This window comes from Miniopterus natalensis, chromosome 9 (genome assembly GCF_054644295.1).
Source record: "Miniopterus natalensis isolate mMinNat1 chromosome 9, mMinNat1.hap1, whole genome shotgun sequence".
NCBI lineage: Eukaryota > Metazoa > Chordata > Mammalia > Chiroptera > Miniopteridae > Miniopterus > Miniopterus natalensis.
The window spans coordinates 57,970,875-57,991,928 of record NC_142089.1 but is presented as its reverse complement, the minus strand read 5'-3'; the positions used below and the strand labels follow the sequence as shown (position 1 = coordinate 57,991,928).

At 41.8% G+C, this 21,054-nt stretch overlaps 1 protein-coding gene across 2 annotated transcripts in view; it reads left to right on the top strand.

The window, feature by feature from the left end:
* Positions 1-21,054, top strand: part of TGFBR3 (transforming growth factor beta receptor 3) — a 183,838-nt gene that overhangs the window by 109,119 nt on the left and 53,665 nt on the right. For both annotated transcript variants that reach the window (XM_087820584.1, XM_087820583.1), the window contains exon 4: positions 5,047-5,184. In XM_087820584.1, coding sequence (XP_087676710.1) covers positions 5,047-5,184 — 138 coding nt within the window. The remainder of the gene's footprint in view (positions 1-5,046; positions 5,185-21,054) is intronic.

Below are 21,054 nucleotides of genomic sequence, written 5' to 3'. Positions count from 1 at the left end.
CAGCTATGATACCCTTGTGTCCTGAAATAGATTTGTGTCTCACTGCCTGCCCATCTGTGTAAATTATGGGTGCTACAGGACCCAGATTCAGGGTGTTTTTAGTTACTACCAACACTGTTGATAAGTGGGTATCTCGTTATCTCTAAAGAGGGGATAGGTGGTGGCTATGTACAGCCCAGGGTGTGATTTTATGGGTCTTGATTATAGACACACTGCTAGAGTTCGTTTCTTATCTATCTCTCTATAAACTAATTATTGGATCATTCATTTTAGAGCATTGTTTGGTCTGGTTTTAGAGAACAGGAGTCTCTCTGGTAATGTTTTGGATGACTTCATTGTTTCACTAATCCATAGGGGCTGTTAAAACAATCAGAAATGTTGAAATAGATCCTCACTGACATGTTAGCAAAATTGGACAACTGTTAGGTTCTCTTATCAGTTGTTTCAGTCAATTTGCTTTTGTTTGTTTTGACACCCCAGGAGCAGAGGTTTTTGAAATCACTATGGTAGAAATATCTTGCATCTCTACTGTGAATCCTGGGAAATTCAAAGCCATTTAAAATATATATATATCTTTATCTTTATTGGTTTCAGAGAGAGGGAGGGAGAGAGAAAGAGAGAGTTGAAACATCAATGATGAGAGAGTTGTCATTGATCAGCTGCCTCCTGCACATACCATCCTGGGGATCGAGCCTGCAACCCGGGCATGTGCCCTGGCTAGGAATCAAACCTCCATCTCCTGAATCCTAGGTCGATGCTCAACCGCTGAGCCACGCCCAGCCAGGCCAAAGCCATTTTTATATGGTGTCTTTCCATAAAGAGAATAGGGTTTTTGTTTATTTCTTCTTTACTGTAAGGTAGTACACAAGTTATTTTCATAACATGATTTACAGAGTTTGAGACAATATATCATTTTTGCTTATCAAAGATTATCTTTGGAGAACTGAGAGGTCTTCGCCCTAACAAGGTGCAGAGAAAATCATCCTTGTTGTATTCTGGTGACAATGTGGGAGCTTCCTAATTGGGAGAAAGGCAGGTCATCTTCCCCTCGGGGGCTTTATGCTCCTTAGAGTTGGCTTTGACTTCGGTCAAAATTGTGTTCCGATTCCCCAGAAAAGTACTCAGAAAAGATTTACTTTGAAATTCTTTATGAAATAAGAGAAATACATTCATTACATCCAGTAGTTTGTTGAAGTGCACAGATAACCTCTGAAGACTTAGTATAAATAGATGTTGTAGAACAGATTAGCCCAATTAGCTTTCTTTCATTTTGAGGAGGGATCAGCAATGAATGAGGGACAGTGTCTACATATGGAATGTGACAGATCACATTTCCTTGCATTTTCTCACGCCATCAGGAAGATTGAAATTCAGCGCTGTTTGAGACAAACATGATTAGAGCACGCTCTTCTGGACTAGGCTTTATGGACAACAGTGTGGTCAAAGAATAGCTAAAAGAGGTCACCAAAGCCGCAGAATCTGCATGTGAAAGATTTTCAGATCTGAGTTATCTGTTAAGTTGTTTCCCTAAGAGGATGACATCTTAAGACCAGAGGTATAATTTCTAGTTTCATTAGGTGAAGTCTTTTTGTTTTGTTTCTATTTCTGCCGTTAGAATTTTTCTGCTCTTCTACAATGGGTTGATGGGTATTTAACATGGAGTTCATGGGACCTGTGATGGATGTATTTTCTTGACATGGTTTACAAAATTTAGTGTGCATATGAGTTTTGTATGTGTGTGAGTGTGCTGGTGGATGGGGTTCATGTCTTACATTGAGCTCTGAAATCAAATGGTTAGTGACTCCCAAAGATTAACAAAGAAGCCACCAATTTAAAGACTAGTCTTTGTTCCCTTATTTACATGCAGCCCCTGTAGTCCCATAGCCTTCATAGTCACATGGCCCATTGGTTCAGTTCTCTTTTATTTATAAAGCCCATGGAAAACTGATGACCTTTATTTTTATGTAAATTTGACATAGAATGGAGAGTCAGCTCTTTACTGTGTGGATTTCCAAGCTGGAAATGATTGGGTACCATTTGTATAGTTTCTCCATTGGCTGTTTTTGTGCTACACTGTGCTTTGGTTCTGGTCTTTAGACCATGGTCACCAGACAGTAATCTACCCATGAAAATCTTCAGCAGCATATTCTTATCTTTTTAACTATAATCTATCCTGAGCTATGTAATTGGTTTTTAAGAGGATGTTCTTTTTCTTTTATTTTGGAGGGCTTTTTTTTTTTTTTTTTTCTTCAGCCTGAGAGAAATTAGATACCTTAGGCAGGGCTTCTTTGAGAGGTATTTCAGGTATGCTTTGCCCACGTTTCCAGGAGCTCTTATAACCTTCACTCTTTTGTTTGTTGCTTTTATTGTCCTTTATCTTCCTTCAGCAAGATTTATTAAAGTGGAGGAAGGATAGAAGAGGAAGGTCCTGAGGGATTAGAAGAGGGGGTGCTTGGGGGACTTTCTGTTCCTGCCAAATGCTCTTTTCTAAAAAAGTGTTGAATATTTTTCTTTTAATTTCCCAATCATAGTGTGAATTCTTCTTTGCCAAATGGTTTTTGGGGCTTTGCCTAAGCCCCATGTGCCAGAGTCGAGGATTCATCTTGGCTAGACATTGCCACATATTGAAGAGGGAGCCGTTTCCAGGAAAGCTCAGAGAACTGGGGCTCCTAGAAATCTTTCCTTGATTGTACAAGCCAGACCTTGACACTTTTGACCATCTGGAAAATTTTGGACCCAAGCACCAATATGTCTCATATTTATTTTTCTTTTCATTTCTTAAGTTTTTTAAAAAAAAGTCTTTTTCATTTGAGTTATATATTTATTACTATTTTATCTACGTACTCCAAGAAGAATCGTATGCCAGAGGGCTTCAAAGAAAGTCATCAGAAAAAGAGTTGATGTACCTTCTGTGGATATACATTGCTATTCTTTGTGCCATCATGATGCTCAGTAAACAGTTTTGGAATGAATACATCTGGAAACTTTTTACTGGCATACTGTTAGTGACAGAGTGTTTCTTTTTTCAGATACTCTTGGACAAGTAATGATTTCGTCTCCTTCCTTCACTCTCCCTAGTATGTGCTCTCTGTAGTGTGCATCTCTCTGTTTACTGGTGCAGTTAGTTAATGCTACAATTAATTCCCCTGCTGTATCCATCGCCTCTGCTGTTTATAGTGGTGATCAATCTGTTTATTTCTAGATGCAGATAGCATCTCCAAAATGCCATGAGGTAGAGTCTGTACAACTAAGGAACATTTTATTCTGCTGTGGCTATACTTGACATACTGTTCATTAGTACTCTGCTTTCAGTACTTTTCTTTACACCAAATATAAAAATGACCCTAGCTGTCTTATGGAAATAACTCTTGATAGTTTGAGTATTGCTTGTGGGTTTTTGTTGTTGTTGTTGTTTTTTAACTTTTCTGTAAATTAGCTAGCTAAATCCCTTTGAACCTATTAATATATTCAACCTTTTTTAATTTTTACCTTTTAGGTAACATAAATTTATGAATTTGCTGTGATAAATCAATCACTTAAAAATGATCTACTCTGTATTAAGCACAGTATTAAACATAAGACATATTTTTGCCTACAGAGTATTTATCGTCTATTTCAGAGATTAAAACACACACTCAGCAGTTAATGAGAGAGATGGTATTATGTACTATAGTGCATGTTAGTCATAGAATACAATACTTTTGTGGTGTTGAAAATTGGAAAATTAAATAACCAACCAGCATTTACTGAGCGGCTGCCATGTGCTAAGGCAGAGGTATTGAAAGGTAAGTAAAGTTTGGCACCTTATTACCAACGACCTGAGAGTGTACTGTGATAAGTGACGCCGGCAGGCGGTCCCTCCCATAAAAGGTAAAGATACCTCAGGATCAAAGTGGGCCAGCAGCCTCTGGGAGATGTAAAGTAGCCCAGCGTTGAGGGCTCTGTCCCTGATGACTGGATAGACCCCAAGCATAGATCTCTAACCTTGAATCCTCATAAGGATTATGCTGAGATGGGCTGTTATTCCCAGTGCAGCACTCGGTCTGTCTTTCCAGCTGAAGTCCTTTCTGTCTTTCCCTCCCTTATCGCTTCGTGGTGCTCTTTGGTGAGTTGCGTTTGTTTCAATACGGGATCCTTGGGCCTCGCCTCCCCTCCCCTCCCCTCCCCTCCCCTGCAGAAAGCCAGTGTGAAGCATGCATGTATGAAGCATCTGTGTTCAGAGTTTCTGTATCTACCCTTTCGCCCTCCCCTGTTCACGTCGAGTGACCTTGTGCTCCGGGAGGACGGGGTTGAGCCCGCTGGGCCCTGCTCTCCTCGGGTGCTTTCTGATGCCTCCGATGCCGACTCTGGTAACCTCCGAGAAACAGTCCTTGATCCGCTATCAACGCGGCCGTAGTTTCCTATCCAGGCTCATGGTTTTTTCCCCTGTTTTCTTTTTTCTTTCTTTTTTGGGGCTGGGGCTGTACATGATCAGCTTTTATTCTGTGTGTTCTCTGTGCTTCATTTCTTTAGAAAATCCCTTCAAGCCAATAGCCGTGATGATGAAAGCACTGGCAGCTCCCCTTGGCAGCCCCTTTCCCTTAGCTTTCGACACTTTTCTTTGGCAGAACTCACTTCGCTTTAGGGGGGTTGGAGCTTACCTGGAAGACAAGGAAGTCATTTCTCTGGCGATCCAGAGGGATGACCCGCCCTCAGGGGGTCCTGGGCTCCAGTTTTCAGCTTAGTCATTTGACTTGAAGGATAAGGTAGTCCTGAGGGAAGGTAACTTTTATTCTGCCTTCGCCAACTTTGAAAACAGTGTGTTCTGTTTGTGTCCTGCTGTTCCTGGGAGCCGAATCATGTTTTAGTTGAAGTTCGTGTGGGTTAAAGCGTATGATATAGCCATTTTTTGTGTGATGAAAAATGGTCAAATATTGGCAATATCATCTGAAGTAGCTTATAGCTTGCTTCTGTTAATGCTGAGCTTTGAAAAAGTATTCCAGATACTATGCTAAGTGATTTTAATGGAAAGCCAGTCCTAAGACTCCTGTTTCTCTTGCTTCCCAGGTTACTCTGCACCTGAATCCCATCTCCTCAGTCCACATTCACCACAAGCCTGTTGTGTTTCTGCTCAACTCCCCACAGCCCCTTGTCTGGCATCTGAAGACAGAGCGGCTTGCGATTGGCGTCTCCAGACTTTTTTTGGTAAGCGTTTGAAACCCTCGCCCAGAAATCCTTAGCACAAGGATATAATGACCCTGAAACTTTGCAAGACTTCTTCATTGAAGTGTGTTAAATGTGGAGTATGCTCTTAATAATATTTGGATGACAGATAAACATTTGCAGTAAACAAACACCACTCACATGCCTTCTTCTGTGGATGGTGAGTCCAGTCTAGTTTGCACATTAGAGCAGGACCTGAGATCATACTCTGTGTGGCCTGAGCTTTGGTCCCATCTCTGAGACCCCCCTCATGGCATCACGAGCGATGTAAATATTGTAAATAGCCACTAGGTGTGTGGTCTCTGACCACAAACTAAATACAAACTCATTCTATTTGTATATATAACACGGGCCTTGTTTCTGATATGAAGATCTGTTTGTTGAGAAAGTGACACAGTGAGCTCCAAAATGAAAACATTTGTATTTTATAAAAAAAACTGGAACCCAGCTCTTGTGGAAAGATCCAAATATTACCTACTATTTGTAAATCATGTCCTTTTAAATTTGCCAGAACATTCAAGTTTGCTAGTTGTGGAGAAATTGATGGGTTGTTTGGATGGATTTTTAGGGTATGATATCATGTCTGCTGATGAGCAACACTGTACTTCACAGTGGTAGCTCGCATTGTCTGTTGCTAGAGCTACATGCTAGTGTCCTCAAGTGTAGAGCTTTAAGCTTTTATATGTCTCCTGCCCAGCATTCAAAATAAGAAGAGGCCTCAGTTAATAGTTTCTCTTGTATTATGGATAAATTTTTCCTAACTAATTACTCTTAATACAGATCTGTAGCTTCCTGTCACTTGTATTTGAAGAGTACTTTTAAAAACTCAGAGGTACCCATTAAATAAAGGAAGAATCTATAGTCATTGCAGTTGATAAGCAGATAAATAGATGAGTAAAACAAGTAGAAGGGAAAGATCCTCTTTATAGTGGAATACCCATCAATAAATGTAGAAGGAATGGTGGAGTTAGAAAACCATCATTTTTACCATCAGAGTAAGAGTCATTAATACATGCTGAATCTAGTGGAAGTGGAAGGAGTTTGTGGAACAATATATATATTTGCATAGTCTCAAGTTACTTATTAATAACAAACAAAAAAACCCCCAGTAATTAAATGTGGTGGAGATACCCAGCAATAACCAAGGGATCAAAATTAATATCAACATGGTGCAGATGGGTGTAGTGTGCAATGTTTCCTCATATTTAGGTTCAATACTACACAAGAGATTATCCTTCTTAGGAAACATAATACACGTAAGTATTAAGTGGTAAAGGACCAGATAATTTAGAAAAACCTACAATGTGTAGGTAGAATAATAAAGCAAGTATGGCAACATGTTGAAAACTGGAGAAGCAGTTAAGGGTACGTAAGAGTTCTATGTAATGTATTTGCAATTTTGTAAATGTGACTTAATTACAAAATAAAAAAAATTTAGCTCAAAAGTTCATTTACAAGTAGGAGTTACTGATAACTTAAATTGTAGCCTTTTTGAGAGTTAAAACTCTCATCACTCCTAAATTTAAAAGGCCAAAAGTCAGAGTTGTTGTTGCTATTACAGTAAGCTCTTGGTATTACAGTAAGCCCTCTGATACTTTATCTCATTTAATTCTCATAATAATCCTATGATGATGTAGGTGTTTACCCCATTTTACAGATGCATTTGCAGATGAGGAACTAAGACTTAGAGAGATTAAGTAGGGACCTAAATCAAACAGCTAGAGCTGGGACTCAAACCCAGATAGGACTTTCTCTGTAAAATCTAATGGTAAATCAGCTTCCTTCATATTCATGGTCAATCTCCTGTAATTAAAGGTATTTGTGGTAGGAAGACTAATGGCCATGATCATAAGGTCACATTTAGGCCTTAGAATGCAGAACTGTGCTATCCATTATAGTAGGCACTGGCTGTATATGGCTATTTAAATTTAAACTAAAATCAGCAATACAGTTTCTAGGCACATGAGCCACATGTCAGGTGCTCAGTAGCTCTATGAAGCTAGGGGCTACCACACTGGGCCGGTAATGAAGAGGTTATGAGTAAAGGTTTTGCCTACCTTGGTTTGAATCCAAGCAGTAACCTGGGGCAACTTATTTAATTTTTCTAAGCCTGACTTTCCTCAGTAGTAATATAGGAATAATAATAATAGCCCACGCATCATGGGGTCACTATCTTGACTAGATGAGATTATGTATAAAATGTTTGGTACAGGGTTTGGCACCAATATAACTTCATAAACATTACCTGCCATTCTTGTTGCTATTTATTATTTGTCATAGTAAAGAACACTTGGGAAGGATGTTGAATTTACATTTGTAATTATGGAACATCTAGGTTAGCCAGCCCCATACTGAAAGGAGTCCCTGGTTCTCTGGGCTGTAGGTCCAGATGAGAAGGGTGGGCTACATCTATCATAGTTGCACTGGTCACTTTCTGGATTCCTCCTGCCACTCTGTGGGTTTTGAGGGAAAGTATCTTACAACTAGTTATTATTTATCTGCTTTAATTTTATTTACGATCTATTAAGAACTGCCTCTTGGCCATCGGTTTAAAACACACTAACAATGGAAAAACAGGAGACAGTCTTAGTAAACAATTTAACATCAACCCTACTGGGAGTTAATCCCATGTAAGGAGATTGCAGATCAAGGGATGAACCTAAAATTACCAACATGGGAAAGGCAGCATTGGGAGAAGTCAAGGATTTAAATTCTCAGACAACTGAACTCTGACTTGTTGTCCAGCAGGCTTTCTTTAGGGAAGATGGTTTTCTCCCATCTGTACATTTCTTCATGGCCTGGAAGAGATGGCGGAGCATCTGTTGTTCATTCAGGTTCTCAGATCAGCAGGCCACGAGTGATGCGAGTTCTGCCATAAACTAGGCAGCCCTCCCTGACTGAGAGTGAGGAAGGTGGGGCTCTTGTAGCTTGCAAGGAATTTCAGGGTCTGCTCACCCACTTGACAGCCACTGCAGCAGAGGGAGCACTGCTGGGTAGAGTCAGTGTGTGTTCTGTTTATAGTAGTTGAGTGAAAGTTTGGAGATAATGAAATTATGTTGCATACAGTGTTTCATCCAAAGGCATCAGAAGGCCCACAGAGTCTTTGGAAACTGTTTCCATCACTGTCCTCTCCAAGGTCAGAGACCTTAGAGGAGCTGAGGAGAGATGGTGGGTCCCTTGACTCTCGGTTTAAGATGCAGGTGCCCTCGCTTCCTCCCTGATGTGCTGCTGGAGGATCTGCGTTCCCGTCTCAAAGCTGTCTTTACTTTCTAGGTAGAATTACAATACTTTAACAATTGTTTTTTTCCTTTTTCTATTTTTGAGTAGTTGTGGTGAGAAAAATTCAAATAATGACATCTACTCATCCATCGGGGCGACCTTTTCATTTAAGTCGAGTGTCTGCATTATTGTAACTACCCAAATTAAAAAAGGAAACCTTTCGTAATTAGTTAGCAGGGCCTTGTGTTGCTCAGAATGTCTCAGCCACCCACGAGGGTGACTAAAAACATTATATAGCAGGTCCTCGAACAATGCTGTTTCGTTCAGCAGCGTCTTGTTATAAGTGTTGAAAAGGGAAAAACAGCCCATTCCCAGCCGGGGCCACTGTCTGTGTCGAGTTCGCACACTGCCCCCACGTCTGCGTGGGCCTTCTCCCGGGACTCTGATTTCCTCCCCCGTCCCCAAGATGCGCCTGTTTGTTTCCTTGGCACGCCGGAGCGGTCTCAGTCTGAGTGAGGGTGCGCGTGGGTGTGGGCGGCCTGTGGTGGAAGCGCGTCCCGCCCAGGGTGGGCCCCCGCCGGGCACCTGCGCTGCCAGGAGAGGCTCTGCCACCCTCAGCCCTGATCAGGAACAGGCAGGCAGGAAAAGAAGTTTCTTATTGGTTTTTTATTAATCTTTTTTTTTAAATCCTCACCTGAGGATATTTTTCCCATTGCTTTTCAGAGAGAGTGGAAGGAAAAGAAAGAAAGAGAGAGAGAGACACACACATCAATGTGAGAGACACATTGATCGGTTGCCTCCCGCACACGCTCTTTCTGGGGCTGGGAATCGAGCCTGCAACCCAGGTACGTGCCCTTGACGGGAATTGCACCCGAGACTGCAGGCCGACGCTCTAACCACACCGGCTAGGCTGATCTTAAATGTATGTGTAGCCCACGTTTATTTCAGTGGTGAATATTAAAAGTGTTTTGGGTCTTTAGTTAGAAGTTTGTTAGTGTTTATGTGACCAGAGATATACCATAGGAACTTAACTCTTGTTTATATCAATTAGCCTATGGTGAAATTGGTTTCATTATGCTTTTTTTAAAAAAAAATATATCTTTATTGATTTCAGAGAGAGGAAAGGAGAGGGAGAGAGAGATAGAAACATCAATGAGGAGAGAGTCGTTGATCGGCTGCCTCCCACATGCCCCCAGCTGGGGATGGAGCCCGGAACCCGGGCATGTGCCCTGACTGGGAATCAAACCCCGATTGCCTGGATCCTAGGTTGATGCTCAACTGCTGAGCCACACCCGGCCAGGCCATTATGCATTGTTTTGCCTAAAGTCACTGTTTTCAAGAACTTGTCATGACATTAAGTGAGGACTTGCTGTACTTTAATACTGTCTAATAAAACGTATCTTTTTTTCTGTCAAATCATTTGAGTCCTTCTCATGATTCCATGGTGTAGGCAGGAGGGAGTGTGCCAGGCAGGGAGAGAGTGGAATTGAGTTTCCTCTGCAAGTGTAGTTCCTTTATCTGGTTGTTCTGGTTACCTGGGAAGTGGGAGTGAGATGAAGTGGGATAGTTTCAGGCTGAGTCTCAAATAGTCTCTCTCTCTCTCTCTCTCTCTCTCTCTCTCTCTCACACACACACACACACACACACACACACACACGGTGAACTTGTCACAGCCTATAGTTTTCCTTTTTCTGGGCATTTGGATGGTCCAGAGAATATTGGGCAGGTTAGAGTTGTTCCTCAATGCGATCAGAAATAAAAATAATCCTACTCTTTCAGTCTATCATGTTGAAACTACAAGTAAAACGGTCTTAGAAGCATCATCTAAGCTTATTTTTATTTATGTAATTATTTCCACGCTGAAGAAAAAGAAGGGTAGGTCAGCTGGGCAATAGATGTCTGAGCGTTCAACCTGAGTTTGCCAAAAAAGATTGAGAAGAGCCGCCACACTAGATTATCTTTAAAAATATGCTACAATTTGAATAGACATTTCTCCAAAGAGAAAGCACATATGGCTAAAAAACACATAAAAAGATGCTCGATATCATTAGTCATCAGGAAAATGCAAATTTAAAACCACAATGAGATGCCACTTCACACCCACTAAGATGACTGTAATAAAAAAAAGGCAGACAGGAACAAGTGTTGTTGAAGATGTAAGGAAATTGGAACCCAGATACATTGCTGATGGGGACATAAAGTGGTGCTTTGGAAAACAGTTGGGCAGAACATATGTCCAAAGCAAAACTTGTCCACAAATGTTCATAGCAGCATGATTCATAATAATCAAAAAGTGCAAACAAACCAAAATGTCCATCAACTGATTAATGCATAAAAAAGTGGTATATCCATACAATGTAATATTATTTGGCCATTAAATGAATGAAGTAGTGATACATACTATGAAATGGGTGAACCTTGAAAACATTACAAATGAAATAAGCCAGACACAAAATGCCAGATATTGTGTAATTCCATTTATATGAAGTGTCCTAAATAGTTAAATCCATAGAGACAAAGTAGATTAGTAGTTGCTAAGGGCTGGTGGGAGGGGGTGATGGGGAATGACTACTAATGACATGGCGTTTCTTTCGGGGGTGAAAAAAATGTTCTGGAATTAGTGGTGAATTAGTACAATTGCGAATATACTAAAAACACCACTGTACAGTTTAAAAGGGTGAATATTATATCTCAATAAAGTGAATTATAAGGGTGAATTATATTATGGTATTTATTTACTTTATATAATATTATAATAAGGGTGAATTATATCTCAATAAAGCTGTTAGGAAAAAACTTGCTACAGCACACTTTTTAAAAGGGAAGGTATTAAAATTAATGAACTAAATTTTAAAATCTTTTTACTTTATTCTATGTACCTATCTGATTTAAGAAAACAACCTCCCTTTTTTTGTGTTCTAAACATGAACACTCTCTCCTGCAGGGTCTACAGCCTTGGAGACCTGGGACAAGCAGCAGTTTACAAATGAGACCCTAATGCCTGCTTTCTAATAACATAAAATGTCTAGTCCAGAGGTCTTGGCCAGCTTCCTTAGTGTCAGGATTAGTTGCTTTAATTGCTCATAAGGAAAAAAGGTGTCTAAGATCAGGAAAGTCTCGAGAAATAAGCAGCAACTTCTGCCAACCTCATTTACTCTTGGGATTACTGTGCTGTGGTTAATTTTTCCAGCCATTTATTAAAATCAGGAAAGAAATGAATGTAAATGTCTGTGTTTGGAGGTATGGAGAGGAAGGGCCTATTGGTCTCCTTGGTAGAGTTTCCAGATTTAACAAAGATAAAGGGTGGCCAGTTAAATTTGAATTTCAGATAACCAACAAATAATTTTATAGTATGTCTATGTGATATTTGGGGCGTTCTTTTACTGAAAAATTATTCATTGTTTATCTGAAATTCAGATATAACTAGGTGTCCCATATTTTATCTGCTATCTCTACTCAGAAGTAACTCAGGTTTTTGTTTCTAGTGAACACCCTGGCTTGGGTATCAGGAGGCTGAGGACTAGTCTTGGCTCTGGATAAATGTCTCCAGCCTTAACTACTATCACTGAACTACTTAGGCCTTAGTTTCCTCTAAAGTGAGGAGGTGGTACCAGCACATCTCTAAAATCCCTCCCAGCTTTCAAACTCTGATTTTGTGATGATAATACAACTGTTAGATATTATATCCCTGTTTAATTAGAAACAGAAAATGGTAATCTGAACACTGCCTCTTCAGCAAATCCAAGTAAATATCAGGGCAGGGCAGTTGAAATAAACTAGAGAAACCAAACTCTATGCTGTTGGCTTTGGATTAAAAACAAATAAAAATTTAATCCTAATGAAAAATGTAAATTAATACCAGGAACATGCTTCATATTTAAAATCTAGTTTCGTGTTTCTGAGAAGGGAGGCAGGAATGGGTGAAGAAGCTGAAGTTGCCAAAATCTGGTTTATTCCTTTTACTTAAACTTGGGGAGGGGGGGAGGTCCAGATATTTTGGGCCTCTGCCACCAAACCACAGGCAGTTCTCTGGTCTGCACTGCAGTTTGGATGACTGACAAGGCTCAGTGAAAAACAAGTGCTATTTGTTTTCCTGTGCCCAGCATTTAACTGGAAATCAGAAGGCAAAATTTCCAATCAGTTGTTAAATAGCCCCAGATGTGTGCTTAGCTGTGCTCTAGGAAGGGGCAGGCCCAGCCCGCACCACAGCGCATGTCCAGCCCTTCTCTTCATGAATCCAAGAGATGTGTAATTGAGGGTTGTGGTGTCCAGAAATGCCCTATGAATAACTCAGATGTTCAGGTTTGCTTGTGCAGGAGGCAACTTTAAATTCTTTTCTATATTCTCCACAGCATTGCATTAAAAAAATCTGGAAATGATTTTTTTTTTCTTTGCTAATTTTCTCCTTTCCCTTGTTTGGCAGTTCTTCTTCCCATGTTTAGAAAAACATGACATTAGCATACCTGGTATGATGGTTTATGTGTCTACTTGTTCATTCATCCAACACGCAGTTTTTAGTCCCTGCAGGAGGCTGGGAACTGTGCCAAGTGTGGAGGAGCCAGAGGGAAATGCCGTGGATTGCCTGCCCTCACAGAGCTTTCCATTTCGTGGCAGAGATGGTTAAGAGACCAGGAATTTCAACTCATTGTAATAAAATTGGAGAAAATGAGAATGCTCATATTCCAAGTACAATTAAGGCACCTCCTCCATGAGGCTGACTGAGCAGCAGTGTGTGGCAGATGGGTTGGGGCTGTGGACACAAACACAAACTTTTTGCTCAACCGAAGTGTCACCCCTATATACTAGGGGTCTGGGTATACCATTTTGGATTTTTTAGTGAGGTCTTCCCCAACTAAGTTTTCTTCTAAAGGCAAATTAAATAACTGAATGTTTCAAGATTCGTTTCTCTTTTTTCTTTTTTTAAATGTCTCTTGTGGAATGACTCACTCTGTCTTGTGGGATAGTACAAGTGGTTGTGTTCTGTGCATTTTTGTTCCAGAGGCTGCTTATCTGTTGGTTTTGTGGCTTGTCTAGAAGAGCCCTAATTATAAGGGGCTTGAGCCTCTCATGAACTAGGGTCAGTCAACTATCAGATTTCCTAGGAACCAGTTTCTGGCCCTTTTGTGGTGAGAGCTCTTCCTAAATGTCACTGTGGCAATTAGAGCATTGGAGAGAGTCCAGTTTCAGCTGGTAATCCTGTTCAGAAAAAGACCTTTGGAAAGACTTCACGGGATGTATCCTGCCTCCTGGGTTAAGGCTGGCGATGTTGCCAGGGAGCCGAGTGAGTGGCCCTCGGCCTCCCGAGGTTTGCCTGGGTGGACTTCCTGATCACGACATCCTGCCCTGGAGGCTCGGGCAGGCGTAGACTTTTCCTGGCTCTGCTGGGTGTGCTGTGTGTCATGTCTGTGTGCAGGGGCCTCAGTCTTGTGAAGGCTTTGCTTTCATACAACAAATTGAGGTTATATAAACTTGATTTCACCAAGGGGGGAAGATTGGTGTTTCTTCATGTAGAATCCCATGACGTCCTCTAAGGTTTTACTGTCTGAGGCTAATCTGGTGATCTGACGAAATCTGCCCTTTTCGTGGGTTGGGCAGTTGTATCGAATGTTAACATCTCTGGGCCCTTGGTTAACGTGGTGGGGCATCCTCTAGAGAGCTGTTCGGTAGAAAAAGCAAGTGTTTTGTTAAGGGAGGTTGCAGAATATTTTTTTCATGTCATGAGAGGGAGGGAAAATAATCTCTCGGAAGATTCTGGTGGGGCTAACCTGAAAGCTCATGGCTGTGCCTTGGGCCTCTCGTGAACTGCAGACAGTGAGGCCCTTGGTAAGTATCCCCAAAGGTGGCCTACAGTCCTCGTGTCTGGAAGGGACTACAGGATGGCCTGACTCCTTCCTAGGCAGAGTCATTAAGTTTACTTGAGGCCCCCCAGCTCTGGCACTCCAACCCTCCATCACCTAACTCCCTGGCTTGGAAGCAGATTTCTGCAGGGGAGGAAGGAGCCCCTTTAGCCTTTTTTGTTTCTCTGTCTTGGTTACGATTTGTATCCCAAGATCTGTTTTTGCCCTTGGTCCTAACATCCTGTCCCCAGATGGCCTGGGGTCTTTGTTACAAAAGTGGGCCCTTAATGTCACTGGGCCAGGTAGTCATCATTGATCTGCTTCTGCTTTTTCCCACTTGGGTGGTGAATGGCACAGCTGGGATGCTAGGACCCAGGGTGTGTCTGGAAGTCAGGGGCTTATCCACCTGCCATCTTTGGCAAAAGCCCACAGTGGTCACTGCCCATTTGATCTGTAGCCCCTCCATGTGCATCACAGGGAGCCTGTTCTGGAGAGCCTATAGTTTCTGGATGATACAGGATGCTGGGTGATGTCAGAGCTGCTGTTTGAAGCCAACACTGCTCCAGCCCTTGAAAACGGGGTTCATATATCCTTTCCTAGCAGTTTAGACAGGGTTATGTTCCTGCCACAGCGAGGAATAAGCTGGGGCCTGTCCACCCCGATCTGTCAGACAACTTTTGTGACGTGTTGTGAGAATATATGTGTATGTGTATATTTAACAAACATAGCATGTGCCATGTGCTGGCACTCTTCTAAGCATGTCACATATATTATTTAATCTTCATAAGAAGGCTATGAAGTAGGTACTATTATTATTCTCACTTTAAGATGAGGAAACTGACACAAAGAGGTTAAGTTAACTTGCACATGGTCACACAGCTAGTAAATGGTGGCTGTAATCCACGTAAAGGGTTTAGAATCGTCTCTGGCACATTGCAAGTGCTCACTGAGTGTTAGCAATAGCAATAATGAATATTTTTTAATGATGGGGATTAGTAGTTTGGGCTAGATTTCCCCTGCTTTCTCCCTTTACATCACATATCCCAGATTTAAAAAAAATTTTTTTATCTTGATTGTTAAAAGTATTACAGATGTCCAGATTTTTATTCCGGGGTTGAGTGAAGTTATGCTTTGAATGAGAGCAAGTAGGTGTAGCCAGGGATGTTGGATTTTAATCACCCACTGTTGTCTGGCAGGGTTCTCCTTTTATAGAGGAAAATACACAGGTTAAATGATTTTCCCCAAGATTGGATGTGGGAGGCGGTCCTGATCACGTTCGACTGTATAACCACAGTATTCCTAGACACCATGCGAAGCTTCAGGAAGAGTGTCGGCAGTTGCTCTACCAGTGGCTGGAAGTCAGCCACGGTGGCTGCCACCTTAAAAACGACATGGCATTCTAAAGCTGATTGAACCTCCCAGGTGTTTGAAGTCCATTTTTCCCTGATCCCGCCCCCCCCTTCCCCCCTTTGCTTGGAGCCTCTGCCATTATCCCTCAGTCAGAGATAGTGCAAAGGAGGTGATTGGGTGACCAGTCGAGGGACAGGTATAATCCAGGTGCCCCGTACTTTCCAGAAGGGTAAATGGAGACCTCACTGGGGACAAGCACACATCGCCCATTCAGGAGCGGGACTGTGATGTCCTCTGTAACCCTTGTCTCCAGCCACTGATGACTGTCCCACAGACAGGACTTCAGAACTGAACTCAAGCCACATCAGGGTGTCACTCACTCACTGAGTGAGGAGGTGGCGTGGACTCTCCTATCTGGTCTCATTTCAGCAAAATGTACTGTGAATGGCTTAAGTACTGGGACCTAGGTCATGCCCGTATTTCACTACAGGAAAAGTTTTAAAACTGCCTTTTCCCAGCAGCATGTTCTGCTGGTTGGCCCGTCTCTGGATCGGCTACACTAGGACTCCCTGCTCAATATCTGCATTGCCCTTGGCAGTCTCGGGTTCATTTCTTCAGAGATGTTAATTGTGTTCGGTTCACCCTTCTTCGCTGTGACTTAGGAATCACCTTGGTCTTCACCAGACTGTTCAGTGTAGACTGGAAAATGGGGGTGAGCACAGGAGCATGGCCTGCCTTTGTTCGAGAGCTAATGTTCGGATGTTCGAGAGGGGCTGCATCCAGTTTTGGAGCTGACCTTCCCCCCTCCATCCTGCGCTGCCTCCACCACCAAGGAAATGTCCTTTAGAGCCTCCTCCCACCCCCAAACCATTACTAGGTCTGTGGTTGCTGGGCCAGAATATGCAGCCCCATTCCTCTTGGGGTTTGTGTCAGCCATTTACAGAAGCTGTGTCAGGAATTATCCAGAGAAAGAGAAGCAGTAAGGGATACATATGAAGAGATTTACTGCAAGGAATTGGCTTATGCCATTGCTGGGTCAGGCAAGGCAAGTCCGAAATCTGCAGGGCCGGAGGTCAGGAGAGGCAGCTGGAACCCTCAGGCATGAGCTGAGCCTCAGCTCTGCTCCTCAGGCCTTTCAAGGGACTGGCTCAGCCCCACACAGATTATCTAGGATAATCTCCATTATTTAGAGCCACCTGATCATGGACTTGAATCACAGCCACAAAACACCTTCACAGCAAACTCTAGGTTAGCGTTTGGTCGAACAGCGACGACAGATAGCCAAACGAAGTTAATATAGAAAACTGATCATCTAGCCAAACCAAGTTAACATATAAAATGGACCATCACAGAAGCATTTATAGCTTAAATCTATGCAACCTGACGTTCTTGCTGTGCCGTATCTACCATAGTTTCTCTTCGGTCGTTTTAGGGCCTTCGGCAGTTTTTGTAGTCGGTGTTTACTATAAGAGATCCCTCTTCTTCCAGCCAGACAATTATTTTGTTTCCATAACAGTTCTTACTGGCTGTCTGCGCCTTCCTTCCTTTCCTCCACTTTCACCAGGACAGCTCCTCAGGCCCCTGGGGGAAGGAGAGAAAAAGAAAACAACCCAATCGGGAGAATCTCTGTGCATGAGGCAGGGAAGGGCATAACCCCTGCTTTTAACCCCTGCTTTGCCTCACTGCTCTCCCTTTTCATGGTCTTAGAAGCCTAGCTTTGGAGTCCAGCAGACGTGGTTTGGATCGGCACTTGTTTCCTTGCTGAAAAAAAGTCACCTAACCTCTCAGAGCCCCAGTGTCTCCAATTGTCAGATGTGAGGATTCAGAATCTATGAAACGTGCGCTTAGTAAGTGATAGGAAGAGCCTTCACGGTGCTTCTCTCCCAGTGTTTGTTCCTGTTAGTAGGGGCCGAGAGGAGCTCTGTCTACCCGACTCTGCTGGTTTCTTTGATTTGGGTAGCTGGGTGGTGGAGTAGCGAGCGCTGCAGAGTGAGAAACAAGGTCTTGGGTTCTATTGTCCACCCTGCTTTCTACCAGCTCTGTGCCTCTGGCACATTCTTTGGCTTCTCTGAGCTGTAATTTCCTTGTCTGTAAGATGGAATGTAGGTGGTCAATCTTGATGAAGAGGAACTCTCTGTAAAGAGAATTCTAGGAACCTATTTGGAGCCAAGTGTTTGTAAAATTCTGTTTGTGACCTTGAAGCAGGATTGGCAGATTGGATGTAATTTAGAAGAAAAACAGAATAATCCTCCCCAGTGAGGGATTTCCCAGAAGCACACTTGGAAGGCAAAAATAGACTGAGGATCATGGCAAGTAATAGTAATGATGCCAACATTTTATTTTTTCTTTAAAATACCCTTTAGATGGCAAATGCACTTTAAGTATTGGGTCTAGCTCCTCCTAACATCGTGCTAACATTGGCGGATGAGAAAGGGTAGATTTAGGAGCCAGAGAGATGAATTCGAGGATCCCTATGTGGCCTGGGATGCCACATTGAAAAACTCTACATTACAAAGCAGCTCGCGCTTCATTAATTTGTTATGCTGTGGGTACTGAGTCTGTCTTTCAGATGGAGTGAGATATTCTGTTTCTCTCTGTATGTATACATATTCACATAGACTCTCATTTTTTGTAACATTTCCATGGGAGATTAGAGTGTTGCTTTTATACTGGCTCTTATTCAAGTGTGTGTATGTTTATACTCAGAGGGCAGCATCTCAGAACTTTCCTCTTGGACATGTGGCAACATGTAGGGTGTTAAGAACAGAGAGCAGTTTCAATCCTTTAGTTCTTTGTATTGAAGCAAAAATAAAAATTAAAAGCAGAGGATGATCATCATGAATGTTTTGAGAAAAATTGTTGAATGTGTTTTAAGTCTTGTTTTTGAAAGAAAGTATTCTGGTTGTGGATACAAAATAAAAGCACCCAAGAGTTCATAAATGGCTGCATGGACGTGTCTTCTGAACGCACACTTGGCAGGTACCATCAGCACGAGGCTCATGAATATGGAGCTCTCCAAATTATGACTGTAGGTTCATGGTCATGGAAGTTATTATTTCTTTAAAACAAACTTTAAAAAAACAGTGAGTCATGATATATGGGTAATAGAAAACATGTTTCAGATCACGTTTCCCATCACGTGGCTTTGGAGGAAAGAGGCAAGCACAGCCCTCCCAGGAATTGGGTGGGGAGAACGTGTGACTTTCCTCTCAGAATGTAGGGTTCAGTCCTCATTTGGGAGGTAAATGTTTCAATGCTGTTCCAGTACTTTATGTAAGTTTGTTTTTGCTGGACTTTGTGCACAAAATACATCAAAACGTCATCTCCTTAGTGTCTCTCTGTGTGGGCACTGTATTGAGTTCTAGGGCCAACCTGCATAGATCCTGCTTATACACAGACCTGAATTCTAGAGAAATGCCGATTTACTTTACCATATGTCTTTTCTCCCCCTGGAATTGAACTAGCAAATACCTGACGTGGCAGGTGTTTCTGAAATATCAGTGTGTTTTTCCGTGCTTCACTTGTTTTCCTTGTTTTGCTCTTTCTATTTTCCTAAGCAGGCAACTCCCCAGAGAGATTTGCCTGATAGTTAATATTGTAATAACTATGTATGGTGCCAGGTAGGTACTAGACTTATGGGGGGGGTCGCTTTGTAAATTATATAAATGTCTAACCACTGTGCCACACACCTGAAACTAATATAAAATAATATTGAATACCAACTGTAATTGACAAATAAAAATAAATTTAAAATTAAAATAAATTTTACTCATGTCTGCTAATAAAGAGGACACTGTAATAAATATTATTCTTAGTATAAAAAAGATTTTTCTATGTGTAGGAGTCAGGAAAAAGGAATAGGAATAGTAGAAGTTGGGTGTAGGGCAGGACAAAAGAGGGAAAGGATCTAATTCTTATTGTGCAAGCTTTGAACTTTCACCAATGTCAAAGTCATGTAAATGTGTGAGTTAGAGCAGCCCCAAGAGCTGTAACCTGAATAGCAGGCACTCACCCAACTGATAACTGAAGCTCCAAATGGACCACAGCTGAGCTGTAGGGGTGTGTGTGTGTGTGATTCCTGGAACAGATTTTCCTCTGAGATCTCAGCAGGCTTTTCTATATCATTGAGGAGCTATGGCTCCTCTTATTTCACAAGGCTCATTTCTTTTTAGATGTGCAAGAAGATGATTCCATCCATGGCTTAGCTTTACTCTCTCCCTCTTGGCTTTTTTTCTTTTTTTAAACCAGTATGAGAGGAGAATACTCTGGCCTGTTCTTCAAGCAATTCTGCACGGTTTACAAAGACTATTTGGAGCTGAAATAATATTTCTATCTATGGCCTAGAGCTGTGATCCTCAAGTATGCTTTGGAATCTCAGGGGGAGGTACAGGGAGATTATAATGCAGTTTTCAGGACTCTGCAGTCCTACTTCACCCTAAAATCTGCGTTTTAACATGCTTCTGTCTATGATATACTGGTCCAAGGATCACACTTTGGGAAGCACTGGGCTTGAAATGTCTTCTTGACATTGCTTCATGTTCTGAGACCAGGCCAAAAAGTGGATGGATGGATGGAAATGTTCAGTTCATCCTTCCTTAGGGTCATATTGGAGAAGACTCTAGAGCAATGCTGTCCAATAGAAATAAAATGCAAACAACATAGGTAATTTTAAATCTTCTGTTACTGAATTTAAGAAGTAAAGGAAACAAGTAAAATGAATTGTAATGACATATGTTATTTAACCTGATATATCCAAAATAATATCATTTATCATGAATCAATAAAAAATTTGAGATTTTTAAAAATGTTTTTCTTGACTATAAGACATTACAAAGACTGGCATGTGTTTTATATTTACAACACAGGTCAGTTTCACTGGCAGCATCTCAAGTGCTCAATGGGGCATGTAGCTAGTGACTGCTATCATGGATAGCTGTAGAGCAGCGACAGACACAGGGCACTCATTCCCATTTCTCCACTGCTCCTGAAGAGAACCTCAGAATCCTTCTCAGCACAGACGTTAGACAGGCACTGCCAATTAACTGGACCTCAAGATTCATTCATTCATTAAGCAAATACTTACTGAGTGTCTTTTCTGTATCCAGCACTGTTCGACATGCTTAGGATATGAACAAAGCATATTCAGACCCCGGCCTCTGAAGGAGCTTACATTGTAGTGGGAGGAGATGGGCAATAAGCATATTAAATAAGCAAACTATATGGTAGTTTGGAAGGTAACTATGCTGTACTATACCATAGAAATTAGAACATGTATAGCAGGTTTGGGGGGAATCAAGGTTGCTAGAGTAGGGGCTGCTGGGTGGTGGGATTGTAATTTTAAATGGACCCCATTGAGAAGGTAACATGAGTGGACTTGAAGGAAGTGAGGTGAAACTTCAGATGAGACTTAATGACCACCCGTGATGAAGTGTGGCCTGTATTTTCA